This window comes from Homarus americanus, unplaced genomic scaffold (assembly GCF_018991925.1).
Source record: "Homarus americanus isolate GMGI-L3 unplaced genomic scaffold, GMGI_Hamer_2.0 scaffold9729, whole genome shotgun sequence".
NCBI lineage: Eukaryota > Metazoa > Arthropoda > Malacostraca > Decapoda > Nephropidae > Homarus > Homarus americanus.
Window position 1 is genome coordinate 354,959 of NW_024728130.1, and position 20,555 is coordinate 375,513.

At 46.1% G+C, this 20,555-nt stretch overlaps 1 protein-coding gene across 1 annotated transcript in view; it reads right to left on the reverse strand.

Moving 5' to 3' along the window:
* Window positions 1–613: 613 nt before the first annotated feature.
* LOC121866021 overlaps window positions 614–20,555 on the reverse strand; it is a 36,803-nt gene continuing 16,861 nt past the window's right edge. Inside the window, exons 3-23 of the mRNA XM_042365607.1 lie at window positions 20,225–20,371; window positions 18,688–18,894; window positions 18,287–18,391; window positions 17,445–17,661; window positions 16,886–17,047; window positions 16,428–16,666; window positions 15,781–16,266; window positions 15,439–15,578; window positions 15,007–15,261; window positions 14,685–14,794; window positions 13,754–13,925; window positions 13,322–13,557; window positions 12,726–12,925; window positions 12,036–12,184; window positions 11,056–11,338; window positions 9,998–10,237; window positions 9,529–9,727; window positions 8,714–8,780; window positions 6,938–6,965; window positions 5,228–6,208; window positions 614–4,657 (exon numbers count right to left, since the gene is read on the reverse strand). Of these exons, the coding sequence (XP_042221541.1) occupies window positions 2,291–4,657; window positions 5,228–6,208; window positions 6,938–6,965; window positions 8,714–8,780; window positions 9,529–9,727; window positions 9,998–10,237; window positions 11,056–11,338; window positions 12,036–12,184; window positions 12,726–12,925; window positions 13,322–13,557; window positions 13,754–13,925; window positions 14,685–14,794; window positions 15,007–15,261; window positions 15,439–15,578; window positions 15,781–16,266; window positions 16,428–16,666; window positions 16,886–17,047; window positions 17,445–17,661; window positions 18,287–18,391; window positions 18,688–18,894; window positions 20,225–20,371 (6,990 nt within the window). The 3' untranslated portion in view covers window positions 614–2,290. The remainder of the gene's footprint in view (window positions 4,658–5,227; window positions 6,209–6,937; window positions 6,966–8,713; window positions 8,781–9,528; window positions 9,728–9,997; window positions 10,238–11,055; window positions 11,339–12,035; window positions 12,185–12,725; window positions 12,926–13,321; window positions 13,558–13,753; window positions 13,926–14,684; window positions 14,795–15,006; window positions 15,262–15,438; window positions 15,579–15,780; window positions 16,267–16,427; window positions 16,667–16,885; window positions 17,048–17,444; window positions 17,662–18,286; window positions 18,392–18,687; window positions 18,895–20,224; window positions 20,372–20,555) is intronic.

Consider the following 20,555-nt stretch of genomic DNA (forward strand, 5'->3'; position numbering starts at 1 on the left):
CAGTATTAACCTAACCTAATAATAACCAGAAATAACATTAACATTACATATTATATTAACCTAAGACAATTAACTTGACCTCACATTATTGTACCAGTATGCTTGTCTTACCTCACCAAACACTCCTTATCTTTTATCATAATCACAAACACGGGGATATAGCATTATAATAAAAGTTGCTTGTATGTGTTTGTATTTTATTTACAAATATCCAAGATGCGACTTGCATTATACTTAACGGGTAGTTCATCGTTAACAGTGAACATAATGAGTCCTGTTGCATTATACTCATTATACTTAACGGTAGTTCATCGTACAACAGTGAGCATAATGAGTCATGTTGAAGTGTTCTGCTGAGTTGAGTAAGAAAGATACACTGCACAGGTACAGTATTACACAAGTCAAATAATATTCATAAAAATATATACATATCTACAGAGCTTACTTGAGCTGACACAAGACTTCAGAATCTGTGACATTGTGAGACAGGCAGATTACAGACAGTACTGTAAACCCGCCGAGTATTTGGTTGTATAGCGTAGCCCACTCCAGAAATAATGCCTCCTATATTTCGTTATAGATCAGTGTGAATTGTATACACTTATATTAGCCCACTCCAGAAATAATGCCTCCTATATTTCGTTATAATGTTGAATATACACTTATATTCATCATTATACAGTTACCAAGTATATGATGTGAGCAGAGAGCATTCACAGAAATACCAGAAATAAGTGACAGAGAACAAGAGCGACTGCACTGTGGTTCAACTTTTTCATAAATGAGTGTGAGAAGTTCATTTATCATTTTCTGATATTGTTTTATATTTTATACGAAATATGGATGCAACTGTTACAAAATCACCATTATTATTATTATTTTATTTATCATTTACCTATTCTCTGCAGCGTAATTAATAACTACAGGAGATTAGTAAACACGCCAGCCTGGCCTCTGATCCAAAATGTACAAGTATTAAAAACAGCATCATAAAACATGATGACTTGGTCCATCATACCGAGAGCTCTACTTGTGAGGAAAATATTGAAACAGTGACGAAAATAATAGTAATCTAAGTAAAAAGCTTTACTTGATGTATTTATTAATAAAAAATGGCTAACTTTCATATTTTGTTGTAAGACTACACATTTCAGACGCTGGTTAGAGAGCATATCACAGCACCACACATCCCTACTCCCGAACTTTTTTACTTATCATAAAACAATAATTAAAAAAAAGGATCTAAGCAGCTTTAAAATTAAGAAACTTCCCCACCAGTAATGATGGAGGTTTTAACCAACAAGTAAGAATATCTAATATGTAAAAAAAGAAAAAAAGAAAAAGAAATATCATTACCATGTAAAATAAGTTTGTCACGATGACCAAGAACACCTTCTCACACTGTGCAACATACAACACACTTAAGTCGCCACGATTATTATTACACTTCAGCGTGAAGAACTATGTAGCTGTTGGATATATGACAGACAGTTCACACACACTAGCAGAACCACAATTTGCTCCACACAGACGTAGGTACAGTTGCGGGCAAAATTCCTTGGACACTTGGCGGCATCTGGCTTATAAGTCTTGAGGATTAGAATTTTAACGTATTTTCTCAGATTTTTCCTTGTGTTAAGAAGTGGTTTTTTTTCAATCATAAATATGACCCAAAAGTTGATGCAAGATATTACCAAGAGTTTAGGGAATTCTGTCAGCAAATGTACATGAGATATGGACGGTTTCCTCTGTTGACTAGAACAAGAATAAAGTCGTCTTCGCCTGCAGTGGCACTACTGTACTGGTTCTCTTATTACGCTTGAAATTGTTATAAAGCAGCGGCCACCTTTACCCCAAGTGACTTCTGATCCTAGAGAGGTTATCCATGACTGAGGACTGGACCGCACGGGGGACGTAAATAAGGGGGGCAAAAGTATTAATAGGTCATATTAATACAATTTTAAACAAAGGAATTTGGATATCTTTACACAACTAAATTTTTCGGGTCCTCAGGAACTTAAAATGCATTGTAATTTTATTTCTAGTTAAAGCATTTGTAGTTTTTCAGTATATTCCTCACTGATGAAACCTTTGATATACTCAGCATGTACAGAAGAAAACAGACTAACTTGGCTCCAAAAGTTTCACAGAAGAAAACTATGTCCAAGATCGCCGTTGTAATAAGGCATAAATGAACTTCTTGACTGTTGGAGTAATTATAGATTCGTACAACGACGAAGTTTTACAACACAATGGATAACAATATATGAGGAAAATCATAAGCTTCGTGTCACCGTGGCTTTTTGCCGGGTGAGGGAGACCGGCTCTTGAAGATCTGCCTTCCACGGGCCAGCCAGTTAGCAGTGCGGGAGCGGTGAGGAGCCACGGGGGAGGAAGGACACGAGCGGGAGGGTGCTGGAGGGGCAGCTTCTCCGGGACCTCCCCGCGGTAAGGTCTTTGAGGAGCGTGCAGCATCTGGGGAGTCTTCACCTTCAACTTCTGGTAAGGCACGAAGGTGGGAATCAGGACGAGGTTGAGGTGAAGCACTTTGTGTGCGACCTTTACCATTAGCAAAGTCCACCAACAAACTCTGCCGACATAGCCTCTGGACGGAGGGCATGTCTTTTTTATCTCTATTCTTGTTACGCCGAAATAGTTTAAATATCCCTAGTGATGATCTGGTTGACTCAACAGATGGATCAATTGATGTCTTTCTACGATCTGGGGATTGTGAATCTATAGAATACCGAGAGTGTCTCTTGTCGCTTCCCAGGACTCCGGATGAGGCAGACTTAACAACCTGTGATGAAAGCTTTTGTGAAGCAGATTCTTCCAGCAAGCAGCCAGCACTCTGCCTCCGGAATGACTCCTTCTTTGGAATGTTGCGTCGTCTAGAGGCGACTCTTGGGGGTTTATCACGAGGCTCTTCTCTATCTTGGGAACTTTCAGTTGGAGTGGGAGAAGGAAGAGGCGATGGTCCTCTGGCATAAATCTCATCTGATTCTCGCCAGCTGTCCTCCGTGCTTGCAGTACCACTTCTGTGTCTTAACTTTAAGGGGTCATGACAACCACTGAGCCTCTGTTCTGTTGTGAGTGGAGCAGCTCCACGTGCAAGAAATTCTTCCTTTGCTTTCTTTATTTTGAGTGCACGAAGGTGAGCAGCAGGACTTCTGCTTTCCGGCCGTCCTGAGGTGCGGTCATGCGTGTGTTGGCCAGGGTCATCCACCAATACATCCATATCACAGGATGTGTCGGGGTCTGTAGGAGCAGGAGTGATGGCAGGACTGACAGCTGGCGAGCTGCTCCACCCGTCACTTGTACTTGGACCCTTGAATATAGAGAATTGTCCTGTTGGGATGTTGATATCAACATGACTTGTGTTGGACTTGCTACCTTGGACAAGTGAGCCACTTGCAGAGCGCTGGACTGGCTGAGGGGGCTCAGGATCGGAGGCAATGACCGAAGCGCTCAAAGATTTCAAAACACCACCAGCGGGGTTCACCGTCAGTGAATGAGATGAATCCGGTAGAACAGCCAGAAAGTTACTCTGGGAAGTATTACTGCCATCCTTATTATGGCCAACCATGAGGCCTGCCAAGATCTTCCTTTGTGTCCGAGGAGACTGCCAAGGAGGAGGGCTGGACGGTGGTGAACGGAATGGACTACCAAGTAATTCCTGATTTTCCGTGATGCGTTGATTAAATTTCTGAATAATGTTCCGTACTGCAGGAACACCTTCATTTACAGCTTCCAAGACCTTCCTTTTGGATTCAATTGGAGGACTTGTGGGTGTTGGCATCTGGAGGAGGGAGGCGGTGCTACTGCTGAGTGATGATGGGGTAGGTTGATGGGGTGAACGGGGTGAACGATCACTGGGAAGGGACACGACGGCATCAGAAGCTTCCTCAACACGTGTCTGAACTTGTGGTACATCATCTTGAATAGGAGTTTCCTTGTTAACTACGGCGTTTGATTCCACTGTTTCTTTTTCAAGTGATGACACCACAGCTTCTACATTAAGCTCTACATCTACCGTTACTCTCGGAGGTTCTTTGTTCAAGGAATCGTTTTGGAGTTTTACTTTCACATTTTCCTTTGTGTCAACAGTTTGGTTCTGGGAAGTCCGTGCAAGGGCGCCATTCTCTGACTTGGCTCTCTCAGTCTCTCTCTTTACGGTTTTAGACACATTCACTCTGCCACGATGGCCACTGGTGTCTGTAGAATCATCTTTTCTCTTTAGCAGAGGAGTAACTGGTGTGCTTTTAGTCTCAGCCAGAGCACTGGGTTGACTTTGACTTCTTCGCCAAGGTCCCATGCCTATCTCCTGCTCATCATCTTGACTATCTACGAAGGTAGGTGTGGCCCGGGCCTGCTCAGGATTACGGTTCCCCCCGAGTACGGTGAAGATGGTCCGCTTCGTGGGTACAAAGACATCTGGTGATTTATCTAAATTGGACGGGTCATCTGTTGCTACAGAGGGAAGAGCCCTGAGGCGCCGCCAGGGACCATCGTCAGCATCACGAGAGTTGGCCTTCCGCATGGAGGTGTTGCGACTGAGTCTGCCTGCGGTCAGAGCCTCGTCATCATACACAGTCCTGCTAAAGGTGTAGGCGAAACACTCGTCCCTGTTGTTCTGGCCAAAGCTCTCATACTCCACCTGTGTGAGACATAAATATTAATAATACCTACCCAGGCTTATCATGTAAAAATGTAAAAAAAAAAAAGAACCAATGTATTTTGTTTATCACATTATCTATGAATCTCACATTATATAGAGGTCATAAAAGGCTTAGAATGAAAACAAAAATCAGTACCAAATTCTTAACGCTGATTACTCTTGACTAACCAACAGCCACTAAATAGCAAACTATTATGGTAACACGACAACCATAAGGCCTCTTTCACACGAGCGCTTTTTGTCTCGTGGCTTAGATATCAATGGGACCTTTCACACCGACGTCCTTGAAATCTATTGATTTCTAAGTGTTGTGCAATACTAAAAAGCTGGAGTGAAAGAGGTCTAATATATACACTCGCTCCATAAAGTATCTTTATGGAGGGTCTGATGAATTTCAAAATGAACACAGCGACTCCTGTTGTCTCGGTAGGGTTGTCAAAATTCTTCGTCCGTTGTGTCATATTGTCTCACACAAAATCGTAAAGATACTTTTTGGAGCTTGTACCTGCACCATCATTACCATCACCACCAGCAGGAGATGGGCCTCACCTGGGTGTCAGAGATACGGCGAGTCCTCAGGTCCCTGGCAGCCTGCCGCGCCCCAGAAAGCGTCACTGTGACCTCCGTCTCGAAACTCTTGCTCCCATCTTTAGCTGCCTGGGATGACAACTCTGGCTTTGGCGTCTTTCTGTCCTCCCCCTCCTCTTCAGCCACTACTGCCTTCCACCTCCTTTTTGGTTTCTTTTGCTCCTCTGATTCTTCCTCTGCCCCTGCTTGCCATCTTCCTTTTACTGTTTTCTGTTCATCCTTTCCCTCTTCTTCTTCGTCCTCCGTTACTACTCGCCATCTCCCTTTTACTTTTTTCTGCTCTTCTCTTCCCTCTTCCTTTTCTTCCTCCGTTACTGCTTGCCATCTTCCTTTTACTTTTTTCTGCTCTTCTCTTCCCCCTTCCTTTTCTTCCTCCGTTACTGCTTGCCATCTCCCTTTTACTTTTTTCTGCTCTTCTCTTCCCCCTTCCTTTTCTTCCTCCGTTACTGCTTGCCATCTTCCTTTTACTTTTGTCTGCTCTTCTCTTCCCCCTTCCTTTTCTTCCTCCGTTACTGCTTGCCATCTCCCTTTTACTTTTTTCTGCTCTTCTCTTCCCTCTTCCTTTCCTTCCTCCGTTACTGCTTGCCATCTTCCTTTTACTTTTTTCTGCTCTTCTCTTCCCTCTTCCTTTTCTTCCTCTGTTACTGCTTGCCATCTTCCTTTTATTTTTTTCTGCTCTTCCTTTTCCGCTTCCTCTTCTTCTCCATCTACTACCGCCTTCCACCTGCCTCTTGGTTTCTTCTGTTCCTCTACTTCCTCCTCTTCCTCTACCACCACCTTCCATCTCCCCTTTGGCTTTTTCCTCTCTTCTGGTTCTTCCTCCTCCCACTCGAAGCTGGAGGACAACATGTGTTCTGCTGAGCGAGTGGAGGTGGTGGTGGCAGTCTTCCAGGTGCCTGCCAGGGAGATGCTGTCATCGTCATCGTCCACACGCGGAGATGACTGTAAAAAAAAAAACCCGAATCTGATTAATAAGATGTTCATATTAAGCTTTTATTTTCGACATGTATTCAGGGATCAATGATAAAAATTTTCTTGAAATATTTTTTACATTATTATCTTTTTCCATAACATGAAGATTAAGCCCCTAGATTAATTTTACCTGCTGCTAAAACACCCTAAATGCTACCGGGGTGGGGTGGTGTAGATTAGGGTTGTTAATCTTAAGGTGAAATAAGCTAGAGGGATTTAATCTACATGTGGTGATTGTTTTCTATACTTTTAATACTTCATATCTATCTCACTTTTTAGCTTTGAATTCAGGAATGTGCGAATGATTCAGGTGTTTTGTCAAGGAGGATTGATTGATTGATTGATTGTAATCATTACATCCATGGTGACGCAAACAGCTAGGCCGCAAGTTACCGAATTAGAATAAAGGCTTGCAAAGACTAAAAATCAAATAATATAAGAAAAACACGAGTAACACGTAACAGAAGCTAAAGAGGTATCTTCACTAAAGTCCTATTTTTATCTTGAACTGATGAACTCGAGGAGTTCTGACTGTGAACCCGAAGCAGTAGACACACTACACTTATTCTGTCCATAAATGCTTCGGATTCAAGAGTCTGAATCTGGTGTTCATGGTTCAGGTAGCGACAGGACTTTTTGGGGTGACTGTACCATTGTAAACAAGAGACTAACTGGATAGGATTTAGTGTACTGCCTCACCTCAGCCTCGGGTGCACTGGAGGCGATGCTGGGGGAAGGAGAGTGAGAGTGGAAGGTCCGGACGTAACAGTGGAGAGTCCGTCAGAGGAGCGCCGCCTTGGACCCTCCCATGTCCTCTCCTCTTCTTCTTCCTCCTCCTCCTCTCTTCGTCTTCCTCTTCTTCTTCCTCCTGTTGTTGATGTGTCTTGTATGATATTTCCTCCAGGGTAGTACCACCAGGCAAGAACTCCATTGATTTTGACTCCTCTTGGTGTTCCTCTTCATCATCATACTGTTGCTGCTGGCGGTACGAACCTTTCCTCGATTTGCGTAGTTGTTGGCAGACCTGTTGGGGAGGAACTTCTCGTCACAGAAATCTGCTGAGGTAGAAAGTATATACAACCCTAAAACTCCTCATCTTTTTATTTAATCATTTTCCTGAGAATAAATAAATTTAACTGATATTTTTAAAGGTTATTTTATACAGTATGATACAACAGTGTAATACAAACAATGTGTCAGTCATGAGTTATTGGGTCTTGTTAGCAGTATACAGTATCCACCCACCCCTCCCTTTCAAAGAATACACAAACAGACCCAAGTGATCTCTTTCTCTCTGTACATGACGGCTGCTTCTCCTCCACTCCACTGACTCTCGACGTTTGGAGAGGGAGGTAGTCGAGGGGGATTTAAGAGAACGGAGGGTGGACCCCACCAGCATGGGATGAAGGTGACCCATCTTGTGTAGTAATGCACGGCTCTGAAAGGTTCCGTTAGCTTCAGCCACCAGCTCGTTTTGTTCACCTGAGAAAAATTGAATGTCTTATGTACAGCATGAGAACCTCCATAATACATTATGTCCAGCCACCCTGTTATGTCTCAACACAGGCATCTTACCATTTCTATCATCCCCACATCAATCATATTGCCCCTATCATCCCACCTCACACGTCTCTATCATCCCACATCAATTATACGTCTCTATCATCCCACCTCACACGTCTCTATCATCCCACCTCACACGTCTCTATCATCCCACCTCACACGTCTCTATCATCCCACCTCACACGTCTCTATCATCCCACCTCACACGTCTCTACCATTCCACCTCACACGTCTCTCTATTTCATCCCACTCCCACACGTCTCTATCATCCCACCACACACCCCTATCATCCCACCTCACACGTCTCTATCATCCCACCTCACACGTCTCTATCATCCCACCTCACAGTCTCTATCATCCATCTCACACGTCTCCCTATCATCCCACCCTCACACTGCCCCTATCACATCCCACCTCACACTGCCCCTATCATCCCACCTCACACGTCTCATCATCCCATCTCACACGCCCCTATCATCCCACCTCACACGTCTCTATCATCCCCCACCTCCCTGGCCACGTCTCTATCATCCCATCTCACACGTCTCATCATCCCACCTCACGTCTCTATCATCCCATCTCACACGTCTCTATCATCATCCCATCTCAGCAATGTCTCTATCATCCCATCTCACACGGGCCCTATCATCCCATCTCACGTCTCTATCATCCCACCATACGTCTCTATCATCCCACCTCGCACGTCTCTATCATCCCACCTCACACTGCCCCTATCATCCCATCTCACACGTCTCTATCATCCCACTCTGCCATGCCTCACATTATCCCACTCACACGTCTCTATCATCCCACATTCTCACATCAAGTCTCTATTTATCCCATTCACACGCCCTATCATCCCACCTCGACTAAGAAACAACTGTTGGTGTAAAAAAATAACTCAAAACTCACAAGTTGTTCTCCTCCACGTCATGGATTGGTATGGGTTCCGACGCCTCTGATTCAGGTGATGTAGAATCTACTGGGAGAAAGAGAGAGTTAAAGAGAGAGAGAGAGAGAGAGAGAGAGAGAGAGAGAGAGAGAGAGAGAGAGAGAGAGAGAGTCTTCACCTGCGACAACTCGATCACTTGTTTATGTCTGTCCGGATTTACTTTAACCTTTGGTGGCTGTCTTATGAGCAAGTATCGACAGGTGAGCAGGAAGTACCGTAGGAGGAAGTACTGATGGTGTTTTTTAAGAGAAAGTAGACAGTGTTTTAAGGGGAAGTGCACTGACAGGGCTTTTTAAAGGATGTACTCTAGACAAAAAGGAAGTACAGGGTACTGAGACAGTACTAAGAAGAAGTACAAACAATGCTTCCGTAACATTTATACAGGACAGTGGTATAACTTACAGGATTCTGCCTCACCACCTTTAACTCTCTTTCCCTTGTTAATTCCCTAGGTTGTCTGATTAGTTAGTTAGGGTTTGCTAGGGTTTATAGTGAATCGTGATTTGAACAGCGAGAACTCCTTTCGTCTCCTGCCCTTTCACAGCCTTCACCCCCTCCTTTACACACAGTCACCTCTCCCTCAGTCACCCCCTCCCCACACACAGTCACCCCCTCCTCACACAGTCACCCCCTGCCTCACAGTCACCCTCCTGCTATTGTAGTCACCCCTCCGCCACCCAGTCACCCTCCTCACACAGCGTCACCCCTCCTTACAGAAGTCACCCCCTCCCTCACACAGTCACCCCCTCCCTCAGTCACCCCCTCCTTCCCTCACCCCTGAAGCTCCACATCTTCATCATCTCGACCCGTAGTTCCTTGGCCATCCGACTCAGCTCAGCGTTCATGGCGAGGAGGTCCTGAGGGTCACATGTGTACTGGGAGGAGTGACCCTTGAAGCTCCTACTCGACTCCAGCGTCACTGACTCACGTGCTTCTTGGCCCCCACCAGTACCGCCCTCCCAGCTGCTACCACCCTGTAATGTGTACAACAGTGTTATAGTGTCGTGAGTAAATCAGTGTTACAGTGTAGTTAACATCGATAAACATCATATCTTAAAGTGAGTATTTAGTGTTGTATTTGTGTTAGTCCTGATATTATCTTATTGTAGGGTGACTTTAATGACTGTATGTGTGTGTATCAGAGGTTTTAAGCCAAGTGACCTTTGACCTATGTATCAGGGGCTCTAAAGACTGGAGTCGAGAGTTGGAGTAACCTCTGACCCTGAGTGACAATAGAAACTCACATGGAAGGCGTCGCCGGGGATGGTGATGGCCTCGATGGATGACCAGGTACGGCCGGGAGTGACCTTACCGCGGCGTTGAGGTGAGGCCAAGTCCCCCACCAGCCGCAGGGAGGATCGGCCTCTTAAGCTCCTCTGGCGGTAGGAGGCTGCGTGGCTACCTCCTCCTCCTCCTCCTCCTCGCACATCTCCACGACGCTCCAGTCCGTGCTTGGCCACCAGTGCCTGCTCCAGTCGCTTGGCCTGTGGGTAGGGAGGAGAGAGTGAGTGAGTGAGGGAGACAGGGAGGAGAGGTAGGGTGGTTGAAGAGAGACAAGCAAAGAAGAAGAAAGGGGGAAGTACGGAAGCAATGAGGAAAAAAAGAAGATAGACGGGGAGAAGGGAGGGAAGGAAGGAAGTAAGTAGAGAAAGCAAAAAGGGAGGAAAGAATGTATAAATTTGAAATTAATAAAGTAGAGAGACAAGAAGGATCCTGTTATTAAGAATATCCGCTATTGAGAAGTTCGCTATTGAGGATTTTACTGTATCATCACCTCTCCACCTACAGCTGCCCCCCACAGTACCCCTCCACCTCCCGCACCTACAGCTACCCCCCTCCCCACAGTACCCATCCACCTCCCGCACCTACAGCTACCCCCCTCCCCACAGTACCCATCCACCTCCCGCACCTACAGCTACCCCCCTCCCCACAGTACCCATCCACCTCCCGCACACCACCCCTCCCCACAGTACCCCTCCACCTCCCGCACCTACAGCTACCCCCCTCCCCACAGTACCCATCCACCTCCCGCACCTACAGCTACCCCCCTCCCCACAGTACCCATCCACCTCCCGCACCTACAGCTACCCCCCTCCCCACAGTACCCATCCACCTCCCGCACCTACAGCTACCCCCCTCCCCACAGTACTCCCTCCACCCTCCTGCACCCCATACATCAGCCCCCTCCTCATGCAATTCTCCACCTCCTGCACTTCCACAGCTACTCCCTCCTACAGTACCTCCATCACTCCTCACCACCTCCCTGCACTCCACAGCTGCCCCCCTACAGTATGTTACTCACCTGGAAGAGTAGATCCCCCGTTAGGTTATGGAGTTTCTGGACTTTCTTGGGCGGGACTTTTTTAACCTTACGATGTTCTCTTGGTCGACTCTCCCGCCTCTCCACCACCACCACTTGTTCCTCCTCCTCCTCCTCCTCATCCTCTTCTTCCTTCTCCACGATCTTCAGTTCCTCCTTCGGTGCCTCCTCCTTTTCTAAGCCTTCGGGTGAATCCTTCTCAGTGTCCTCCTTGGGTTCCTGTTCGTCGTGGATGTCCTCTGGTAAGTGTTCCTCCACAACCACACTGCCAGACCAAACCATTACATTACTACTTGTACAGGACACAGACAGGTACACAGGACAAGGACAGGTACATAGACAGGTACACAGGACACAGACAGGTACACAGGACAAGGACAGGTACATAGACAGGTACACAGGACACAGTCAGGTACACAGGACAAGGACAGGTACACAGGACACAGATAGGTACACAGGACATAGACAGGTACACAGGACACAGATAGGTACACAGGACATAGACAGGTACACAAACAGGTACACAGGACACAGACAGGTACACAGGACAAGGACAGGTACACAGACAGGTACACAGGACATAGACAGGTACACGGGACACAGACAGGTACACAGGACAATGACAGGTACACAGACAGGTATACAGGACAATGACAGGTACACAGGACACAAACAGGTACACAGAACATAGACAGGTACACAGACAGGTACACAGGACACAGACAGGTACACAGGATACAGACAGGTACACAGATCGTCCACTATATCAACATAGATGATGGATTGTATAGTATATCTGTCATGTATATAAGAAAGGACTATGGTTTAACCCTTTGAGGACTATGATTTAACCCTTTAACGACTACGGTTTAACCCTTTGAGGACAATGGTCTAAACCACACCTCGGCCTCAAAGGGTTAAGAGGAGGTCATAACTAAGGTGTTGCAGGAAGGCCAACTCACCTGTCTTCAGAAGGCACATTGAGGTCGTGGTTCTGACACTGAACAGTCTGGATGTTGACCTCGGCCCCAGCGTCCTGTAGCTCACGAATCCTTTGTACCAGAGACTCAGCAATCTCAGTCTCGTGTTCCTTGTGGAGCTTGAAGGCGCGCTGAGAGAGAGAGAGAGAGAGAGAGAGAGAGAGAGAGAGAGAGAGAGAGAGAGAGAGAGAGAGAGAGAGAGAGGTGGATTTGATAAGTTTGATATATTAACCAGAATTCATGCCCATCCCACCTTACCTCAAGCACTCCCACCCTACCCCACCCCACCCCACCTCACACCACCTCATCCTACCCCTCACAAGTCGACATGATGAAGAGGTAAATAAACACAAAACAAAAGTAAGTGTTATGAGGTGTAGGGAGAGTCTGGATAACTCATGAATTTCATTACTTTTACTTCCTCCTCCTCCTCACCTCAAGCTGTTACTTAATCTCTCCCTCCTCCTCCTCACCTAAAGCTGTTACTTAATCTCTTCTCCTCCTCCTCCTCCTCACCTCAAGCTGTTACTTAATCTCTACTTCCTCCTCCTCCTCCTCACCTCAAGCTTATTACTTAATCTCTTCCTCCTCCTCCTCACCTCAAGCTATTCCTTAATTTCTACCTCCTCCTCCTCACCTCCAGTTCCTTAATCTCTACCTCCTCCTCCTCACCTCTAATTGTTCCTTCTCATCCATCAAGTGATCTCCTCTCATCTCCAACTCCACGATCCGCGCCTTGAGCTGGTTAATGAGCCGCTGGTTGGCTTCGGTGTCGTCAGCTGCTGTGTTGGGGTTCTCGTCGTCCTCGTCGTCATCACGCGGGGTACTGCTCGAGTCCTTCATGATGATGGTCACTTGGCGGTGTAGCTTCTCTGTGGAGAGTAAATAAACAAAATTTCGGTCAGGTGGAGTGTAAACAAACAATATGGCGGTCAGGTGGAGTGTAAACAAACAATATGGCGGTCAGGTGAAGTGTAAACAAACAATATGGCGGTCAGGTGGAGTGTAAACAAACAATATGGCGGTCAGGTGGAGTGTAAACAAACAATATAGCGGTCAAGCTTCTCTGTGGAGTGTAAACAAATAAAATAAATCGGTATTTCCCACACACACACACTCAAACTAAATGACTCACTGTTCAATTTGATTACTACTACTACTACTACTACCTAACCTAACATAACCCCTTCAGCCAGAGACACCCTCCCCACCTCAGGCAGACAACCCTCCCCCCTCCCCACATCAGGCAGACACTCCCCTCCCCGTACCTAAGGTCCTGAGGTGCTGGTCTGCCACATTATCCATCTTTGAGTCAATGTCACCCATCTGTGTCTCAAGGGCGCGGCAGAGGTCTTCCTGCTGGCGGAGTTTATCCAGGAGGCTCATGTTCTCGTGCAGGAGGGAGCGGTAAGAGCCCTGGGTGCGGCCGCTGTCTGTCCGTCGGAGGTTCGTCACCATGTCCTCGTTGTCATCAGCCCGTCGACGTCTGGTCACGTCCTCCTCGCTGTCGGGACACACGGGAGGGGTTTATACGGGTACTTACACATATACAGACACACACACACACACACACAGACACAAACACACGGAAAAGATACAAACACAGAAACACATTAAAACAAACAAAACCAAGATCTCATTTAACACACACCTACAGCATCACAACACACACCTACAAGAACACTGCTGGTGAAACTAACCTTCCTGATGAGTCGATGTTCCTGGTGATCTCGGCGGGGGCGTAAGGTGTAGTGTGGTCGTGAAGGGAGGGCGTGTCATCCACCACCTCCTCCAGCTGCACCAACACCGCTACTTTAGGTGTGATGGGGTCCTCAGCAGCTAATGTTGGTTCACTCGCTGCTTTGTTCTCTGCTGGATAAACAAGAACACACACACACGTTATTATCATCACGTGAAGGTTAAAGGTGGGGGGGGACCAGAGAGGGAGGGGGATATATATAGAGAGAGAGGGAGAGAGAGAAAGAGGGAGAAAGGACTATTAGATGAAGGTAGACTTAAGGTATCACCGCTGAGGAATATATGCTAAAATTATACTTGCTGAGAGAGACAGAGAGAAAGAGAGAGAGAGAAACAAGATTGGTCACAGCAGGAATATATCAAATACAGTACGATAACATCTACACCAAACGATAGCCCAGGCAGCAACTAATACACCTAACTATCTTCCTAATATTTCCCTGTTAAGACGACTAAGGGAGTGAGTAATGCCGGAGATGAACCAGTTGGCTCTCTCTCCACCCTTGCCGCTTATCATCTTCTGTAGCTAAAAACAAACACACACACACACACACACACACACACACACACACACACAAAACTGGCGCTGAATGTGACGTCAGAGGTTAGTGATGACGTAATTGGTGTTATGTCACGTAGAGGGGTGTGATATAGCCTTGCCAGACGTTATGGTGTGTGCCCCTGCCAGACATAATGGTGTGCCCCTCCCAGCCGTAATGCCTTAGGAATCCTCTATAAATTTATTCCTATTAAGTTTCATATTAAATCTTTGTCAAAAAAACCAAAAAACAGTTCCACATTAATTTAACATCTTGATATTGTTTACATTTTGACTATCGTTATGCTTTTTTTTTTTTGGTGGTCAATTCTTACCTTGGAGTCCCGTGTCTTCAGTTTCCATCTCGTTGAGTGAGAGGCTGGACGGGTGAGAGTGTACTGAAGTGGCTGCAAACTCGGCCGCCATCGATGACTCCGACTTGGATCTGTAGGAAGGAAGAGATTATTATGTCATCTCATGTTGGTGTTGTTGTTGTGAAGGAAGAGGTCTATTTTGTCTTTGTGTGTGTCTGTAAGAAAATCTGTCTCTTATCTCTCCATGTTTCTGTCTCTATCTGGTCTCTGTGTCTATATTTCTGTCTGTTTTATTCTCTATCTCAGTCTACCTGTATCTCCCCCCCGGACCACCAGCACCCACCTGACGAGTCTGGCAGGTTCTGGGCTCTTGGGCTTCTCTTGAACCTCCTTTTCGGGGGCCTTGTAGTTGGGGTCGAGGAGGGCGATGGTGGAAGACTCCGGCCGGATGCCTCGCCGTTCCTCCCACTCATACAGCTTCTTAGTGAACGTCTGGCTGATCCCCTCGAACCTGAACTCCCCCGTTGACGTCTTTATGTAAATCTCCTTCTTCTTGGCTGGACCTCCCTGACCCATAGCCTGACGCATCTTCTCCAACCTGGCGAAACAGTAACCAGAGGATTATCAAAGTGATCTAAAGAGTGACTCACGGTTAATTTGGAAGGTTAATGGCGATCGGTTTGTTATCGTATGGTTAGAGAATACAATGGTGTCTCTGATATGACTCTGGCACAATGGTTGTTAAGTTGTGGGTAGTGTTAGTAGTCCTCCTCACCTGGCTTGTCTCTCTAGGAATTTCTCTTTTTCTCTCTCCAGTCTCTGAGTCTCTCGCTCCACCTTATGTAACTCCTTCTCCAGCCACTGCAGCTCCTTGTCTGACTTATCGCGTCCTTTGTGGCTGCTCTCGGTTTTTCCCTAGACACGGGTTGTCAAGAGAGATTGAGTATTATATTGACTAACACATTACAGCTTTGTTCTAGTGTTAAAGTCATACAATATGAGAAGAGAACAGTGTTTTTGTTCCCAGTAAGGAGTTGATTTATCTTAGCTAGTATCTTGATTCTTTATATATACAGTAAAACGCAACGATACCAATGGGAATCACTCCATAACTCACCACCGGCGCCTTGTCCGTCTTGCCTGACTTCATCTTCTTGATCTTGTGAGCAGAACCCTTCCTGTCCAGCCTAGGACTTGAGCTAGGTCCTCCCGTTATGGGTTTCACCAGCACCTGACTCGCTGAAACTGAGGCCTTAACTTGAGACGGACTGGAGACACTGCCAGAGTTATGCTGAATCTGACCTGAAGCCCTGACTTGTATGTTACCTGCCGAGGCTGATGGCTTCACCTGTGGGTGTCCTGGGCTGGGTTTAATGTGTCCTTGGTTGGCCGAGGCTTTGATTCTCTCCCACTCCGCCATCTTACGGTTGAATTCCTCGCCCAGGTTCTTCTGCAGCTCCTCCACGTTGTGTTGACTCTGACCCACCAGAGCTTTCCGGATCTTCCACTCGGTAAGTTTCTTCCTGAAGTCGGCAGGAAGGTCGTCCTCGCCGTGAATCTTGGTCTTGACGTCCTCTTGGCCTCGTGGGACTTCAGTCTTACCCTACAAGTGGATAAGATGGATAAAGAGCGAGACAAACATAATAAAACCCTCCCACAAAGGTAGAGGTTCATGATGACAGCAATATTTCGACAACCCTAACACAGATAAACCCACCCAAACGTCGACTTACCTTCTCTCTCTCCCTCCAAACGTCGACTTACCTTCTCTCTCTCCCTCTCCTTCATCTTCTCCCACTCGTGAAGTTTCTTGCGGAACTCATAGGGAAGATTATCCTCGGGGTGAGTGGTTGTTACTCCTCCAGGTGGCACAGAAGCACAGCCAGGCGCAATAGGAGGGTGGTGAATACCTCCCTGACCAGCTCCACCCTTCAGCTTCTCCCATTCCTGTAGTCGTCTGTTGAACTCCCCACTCAAGCTCTTCTGCAGGTCAGCTAAGACGCCTGACGGAGGAGATGCAGGAGGTTAAGAGTCATATAATAATAGGTTGAGTGTTTTGGCATGAGTTAAGAGACTAAAAGTGAGCGTGGAATGAGGTTAGAGTGATGGCGTGGGCGTGGAATGAGGTTAGAGTGATGGCGTGGGCGTGGAATGAGGTTAGAGTGATGGCGTGGGCGCGTGAAATGGGCGTGAGCGACCAGATCCTTCCCTTAAATACTAACCTGAGTGTTGCTGGTGGGTGGCTAGAGGCTGCGGAGAGGGCGTGGAGTGAGGTTGGGGTGACGGCGTGGGCGTGGAATGGGCGTGAGAGACCAGATCTTCCGGGGACACCTCTAAGGACACCACAGGGGAGTCAGAGTCGTAGAGAGTAGACGATTCAACACCTGGAAGGACAACAACAGGTGGGTAGATGACGTAACACAACACAACACAACACAACACAACACAACACCGATCTTGTTAAAAATAGCAGAAAAACTAAATTCTTCCTAAAAAAGGCCATATATCTTACTCCTGTGTGTCAGCCGAAGCAACAACAACACTCCCTCTACTCCCTGTCTTTTACTCACTTCCCTACCTCCACTCCCTCTACTTCTCCCTCTTACTCCCTCCCTCTTACTCCCTCCTCTCTCTTACTCCCTCCTCTCTCACTCACTCCCTCTACACACTCCCTCTACTCCCTCCCTCTTACTCCCTCCCTCTACTCCCTCCCTCTACTCCCTCCCTCTACTCCCTCCCTCTACTCCCTCCCTCTACTCCCTCTTACTCACTCCCTCTTACCTAAATGTGGCGGAGAATCGAAGTGGAAGGTGTTAGTCTTTTTACTAGGTGACGGAGGGAGTGATGCCGATACTCCAACACTAGAGGGCCGAGCGTCAGGTTTGGCTGGCTGGTGTTGCTGGCCCGTCAGGAAGGCTTTCTTAACTTTGGTCCAATTCGATGCTCGGCGTGGGGAGGGAGGTGTCATAGGGAGGGAGGGCGGGGCGCGGGGGTCCAACTGAGGGGGAGGAAAGAATGATGACATAAAACACTATACGTTCATCAATACCTATGGTGGTTTTAAATTACGTTCATCAATACCTATGGTGGTTTTAAATTATGTTATCAATATCTACGATGATTTTAAACCACGTCATCAGTAACTACGACGATTTTAAAACAGGAAAATGATTCACTAGCAAGACCAACAATAAAATTCGAAGTTTGTTATGATTAGACTCTGAAATAATAACTTTGGCATTGTATAAGACGTCAAACACGAAGACCAGAAATACAATGATCAGAGAAAGGAACAAAGGCAGAGGTAATGACAGCTCGAGGGGATATACAGTATATATATAGAGACCCAAGGATGATTTCTCACGTAAACACAGACACCATTGAGTCATAGCACTGGTATAGACACGCGCACACACACACGCACACGCAAAAAACATGACGTCATTTGAGGGAGAGACACACGCAAATAAACAAAATGACGTTATTTGAGAGAGAGACACACGCAAAAAAACAAAATGACGTCATTTGAGGGAGAGACACACGCAAAAAAACAAACATGACATCATTTGAGAACAAGGGCAAGAGATGACGTCACACAGGTAAACAGAGCCAATGGGAGTTACCTGTGCTGGGGAGACCTTCCTGTGTCGTGACTCTGGTGATCGGTGTAACTGCCGGGGCCTGTCACCACCACTAACACCACCACTACCACCTCCACCAACACCTCCCTGGGGGTAAACACAGCGATATACCACCAGGGGGAGGCTTCTCTGCTTCAGGTTATTGTCATATATAAATTAAGGGGAAGTGATGAGTACTTAGAATATGCTTTCCTTATCTTAGAGAGAGAGAGAGAGAGAGAGAGGAAAATGAAAAGGAATCGAAATTTTTTTAAATGCTTATCATTATATCACAAAGCCATGTCAATATTGTTATTTTTATCCATTCTGTTCCTGCATTTTTTTCTGGGTAAATAAACCTAACCTAACCTAACCAAACCTAACCAATATGAAGGAGTACTAACGTGAAGGTGACTCAGGTCTTCACTAGAGGGCACGGTGATAGTGAGCTGTGGTTTGGCGCGGCGCACTCCTAAGCTGGTGGTGGCTGTCACAGGTGAGTCGCCCTCCTCTCTGGGCCCCGTCCACACGCCGCCAGCCTCCCACTCACCCTCGCTACCGGCCTCCACCACCACATCCCCAGCCACACCTTCGTAATCCACCTCATAATCCTGTATAATGAAACATCTTATTAACAACAATCATCAAAATAATAAGCAATACTGAAATATATATAAAATAAAGGCTTAATTAATCCCATTATTGACATCTTTTTACAACACTTTACAATCCTCACGTAAATTTTGGCTCTAACCTTCCCTAAAAACGACTAAAATTTATAAAAATAAATAAATATATAAAACGATAATCTTACCCAAATTTAACACATTATCGTAAAAAAAAATGCTATATATTAAAAAATATCCTTAAATATATTCTTATATAATTTAGAAGAAACTTAGAATATATCTGGTAGTGAAGGGTAAATATTATTGGTTTGGTTGTGGCGAGGAAAATGCGTCATTAAAGCGATAGATTGAAGAATTTATGATAAGAGGTTGAAATGTTTGTTTGTGGTGTGTGTGTGTGTGTGTGTGTGTGTGTGTGTGTGTGTGTGTGTGTGTGTGATGAAAACAACAAGACAGAACACAAGAACAAAAATAACACGAGGTGAACAAGATCTAGAAGAAGTAGTGCAGTGGGAGGTCTGAGTTAGCCTTCTTGTGGCCTCCTCAGGTGTTTATATGACATGACACTCGTGACAGACAGCTTGATTGACATGACAGGGGGGAGGGGGGGGACAAGGTGGGCGGCAGAGTGGTGGTGGGTGGGCAGCAAGGTGATGGTAGAGGTGGTGGATTGAGTGGGTGGGTGGTGAAGTGGGGTGGGTGAGTATGGGGTGGTGATGGAGATGGGGTGGTGGATGGTGATGGGGTGTGGTGGTGGTGGTGGTGGGTGTGGTGGTGGTGGGCAGCAATGTGATGGTGGTAATGGTTGTAGTGAGTGAGTGTTGGAGTGGTAGGTAATGGTGGTAGTGAGGTAGGCAGAATGGTGATGAATAGTTGTAGTAATGGTATAGGCAATCAGAGGGTTAATAGCCATCACTAATTAAAACAAAACCACTCAGATAACCATTTAATATCAGACACTACAAATGACTTAAAGACCCAGCAGCCATAATTATGTCTCATCTACCCCGTATAATGATTTAAATGCGTATGATAATCAAAACCCTCATGTCTGATCTTATTCACCAGCCATAGATCAATCGAAATAAATATTAACTAGTTTTAAAAACTCCAAAAAAACTAAAAAAAAACTAAAAATAAATATTAACTAGTTTTAAAAATTCCAAAAAAACTAAAAAAAAAAACTAAAAATAAATATTAACTAGTTTTTATTATGATGATTTCAGTTATAAAAATCACCAGTAATTTTTTTTTTTTTATAAGGGGGAATAATTTTACTCCCGGACGGACACAGAGACAGGGGTTACAATACCTCGGGGTCAGAAGCGGCCGACACTTCTACAGCGGTGCCAGCGTGTACATCGTGGCCCAGTGGTCGTTCTATGGTCGACTTACGGTGGGAGGCCGGGGTGGATTTCTTCCTTACACTGTCCCGCCTCGTGCTGATCATATTCTTTACCTGGGGAGAATATGGGGTGTTTATCTGGGGACAGAACAGGGTGCTCGTAAATGATCCACCTAGCCCACACCTGAACCCACCACCTAGCCCACACCTAAACCCACCACCTAGCCCACATCTGTATCCACCTAGCTCACATCTAAACCCACCACCTAGCCCACACCTGAACCCACCACCTAGCCCA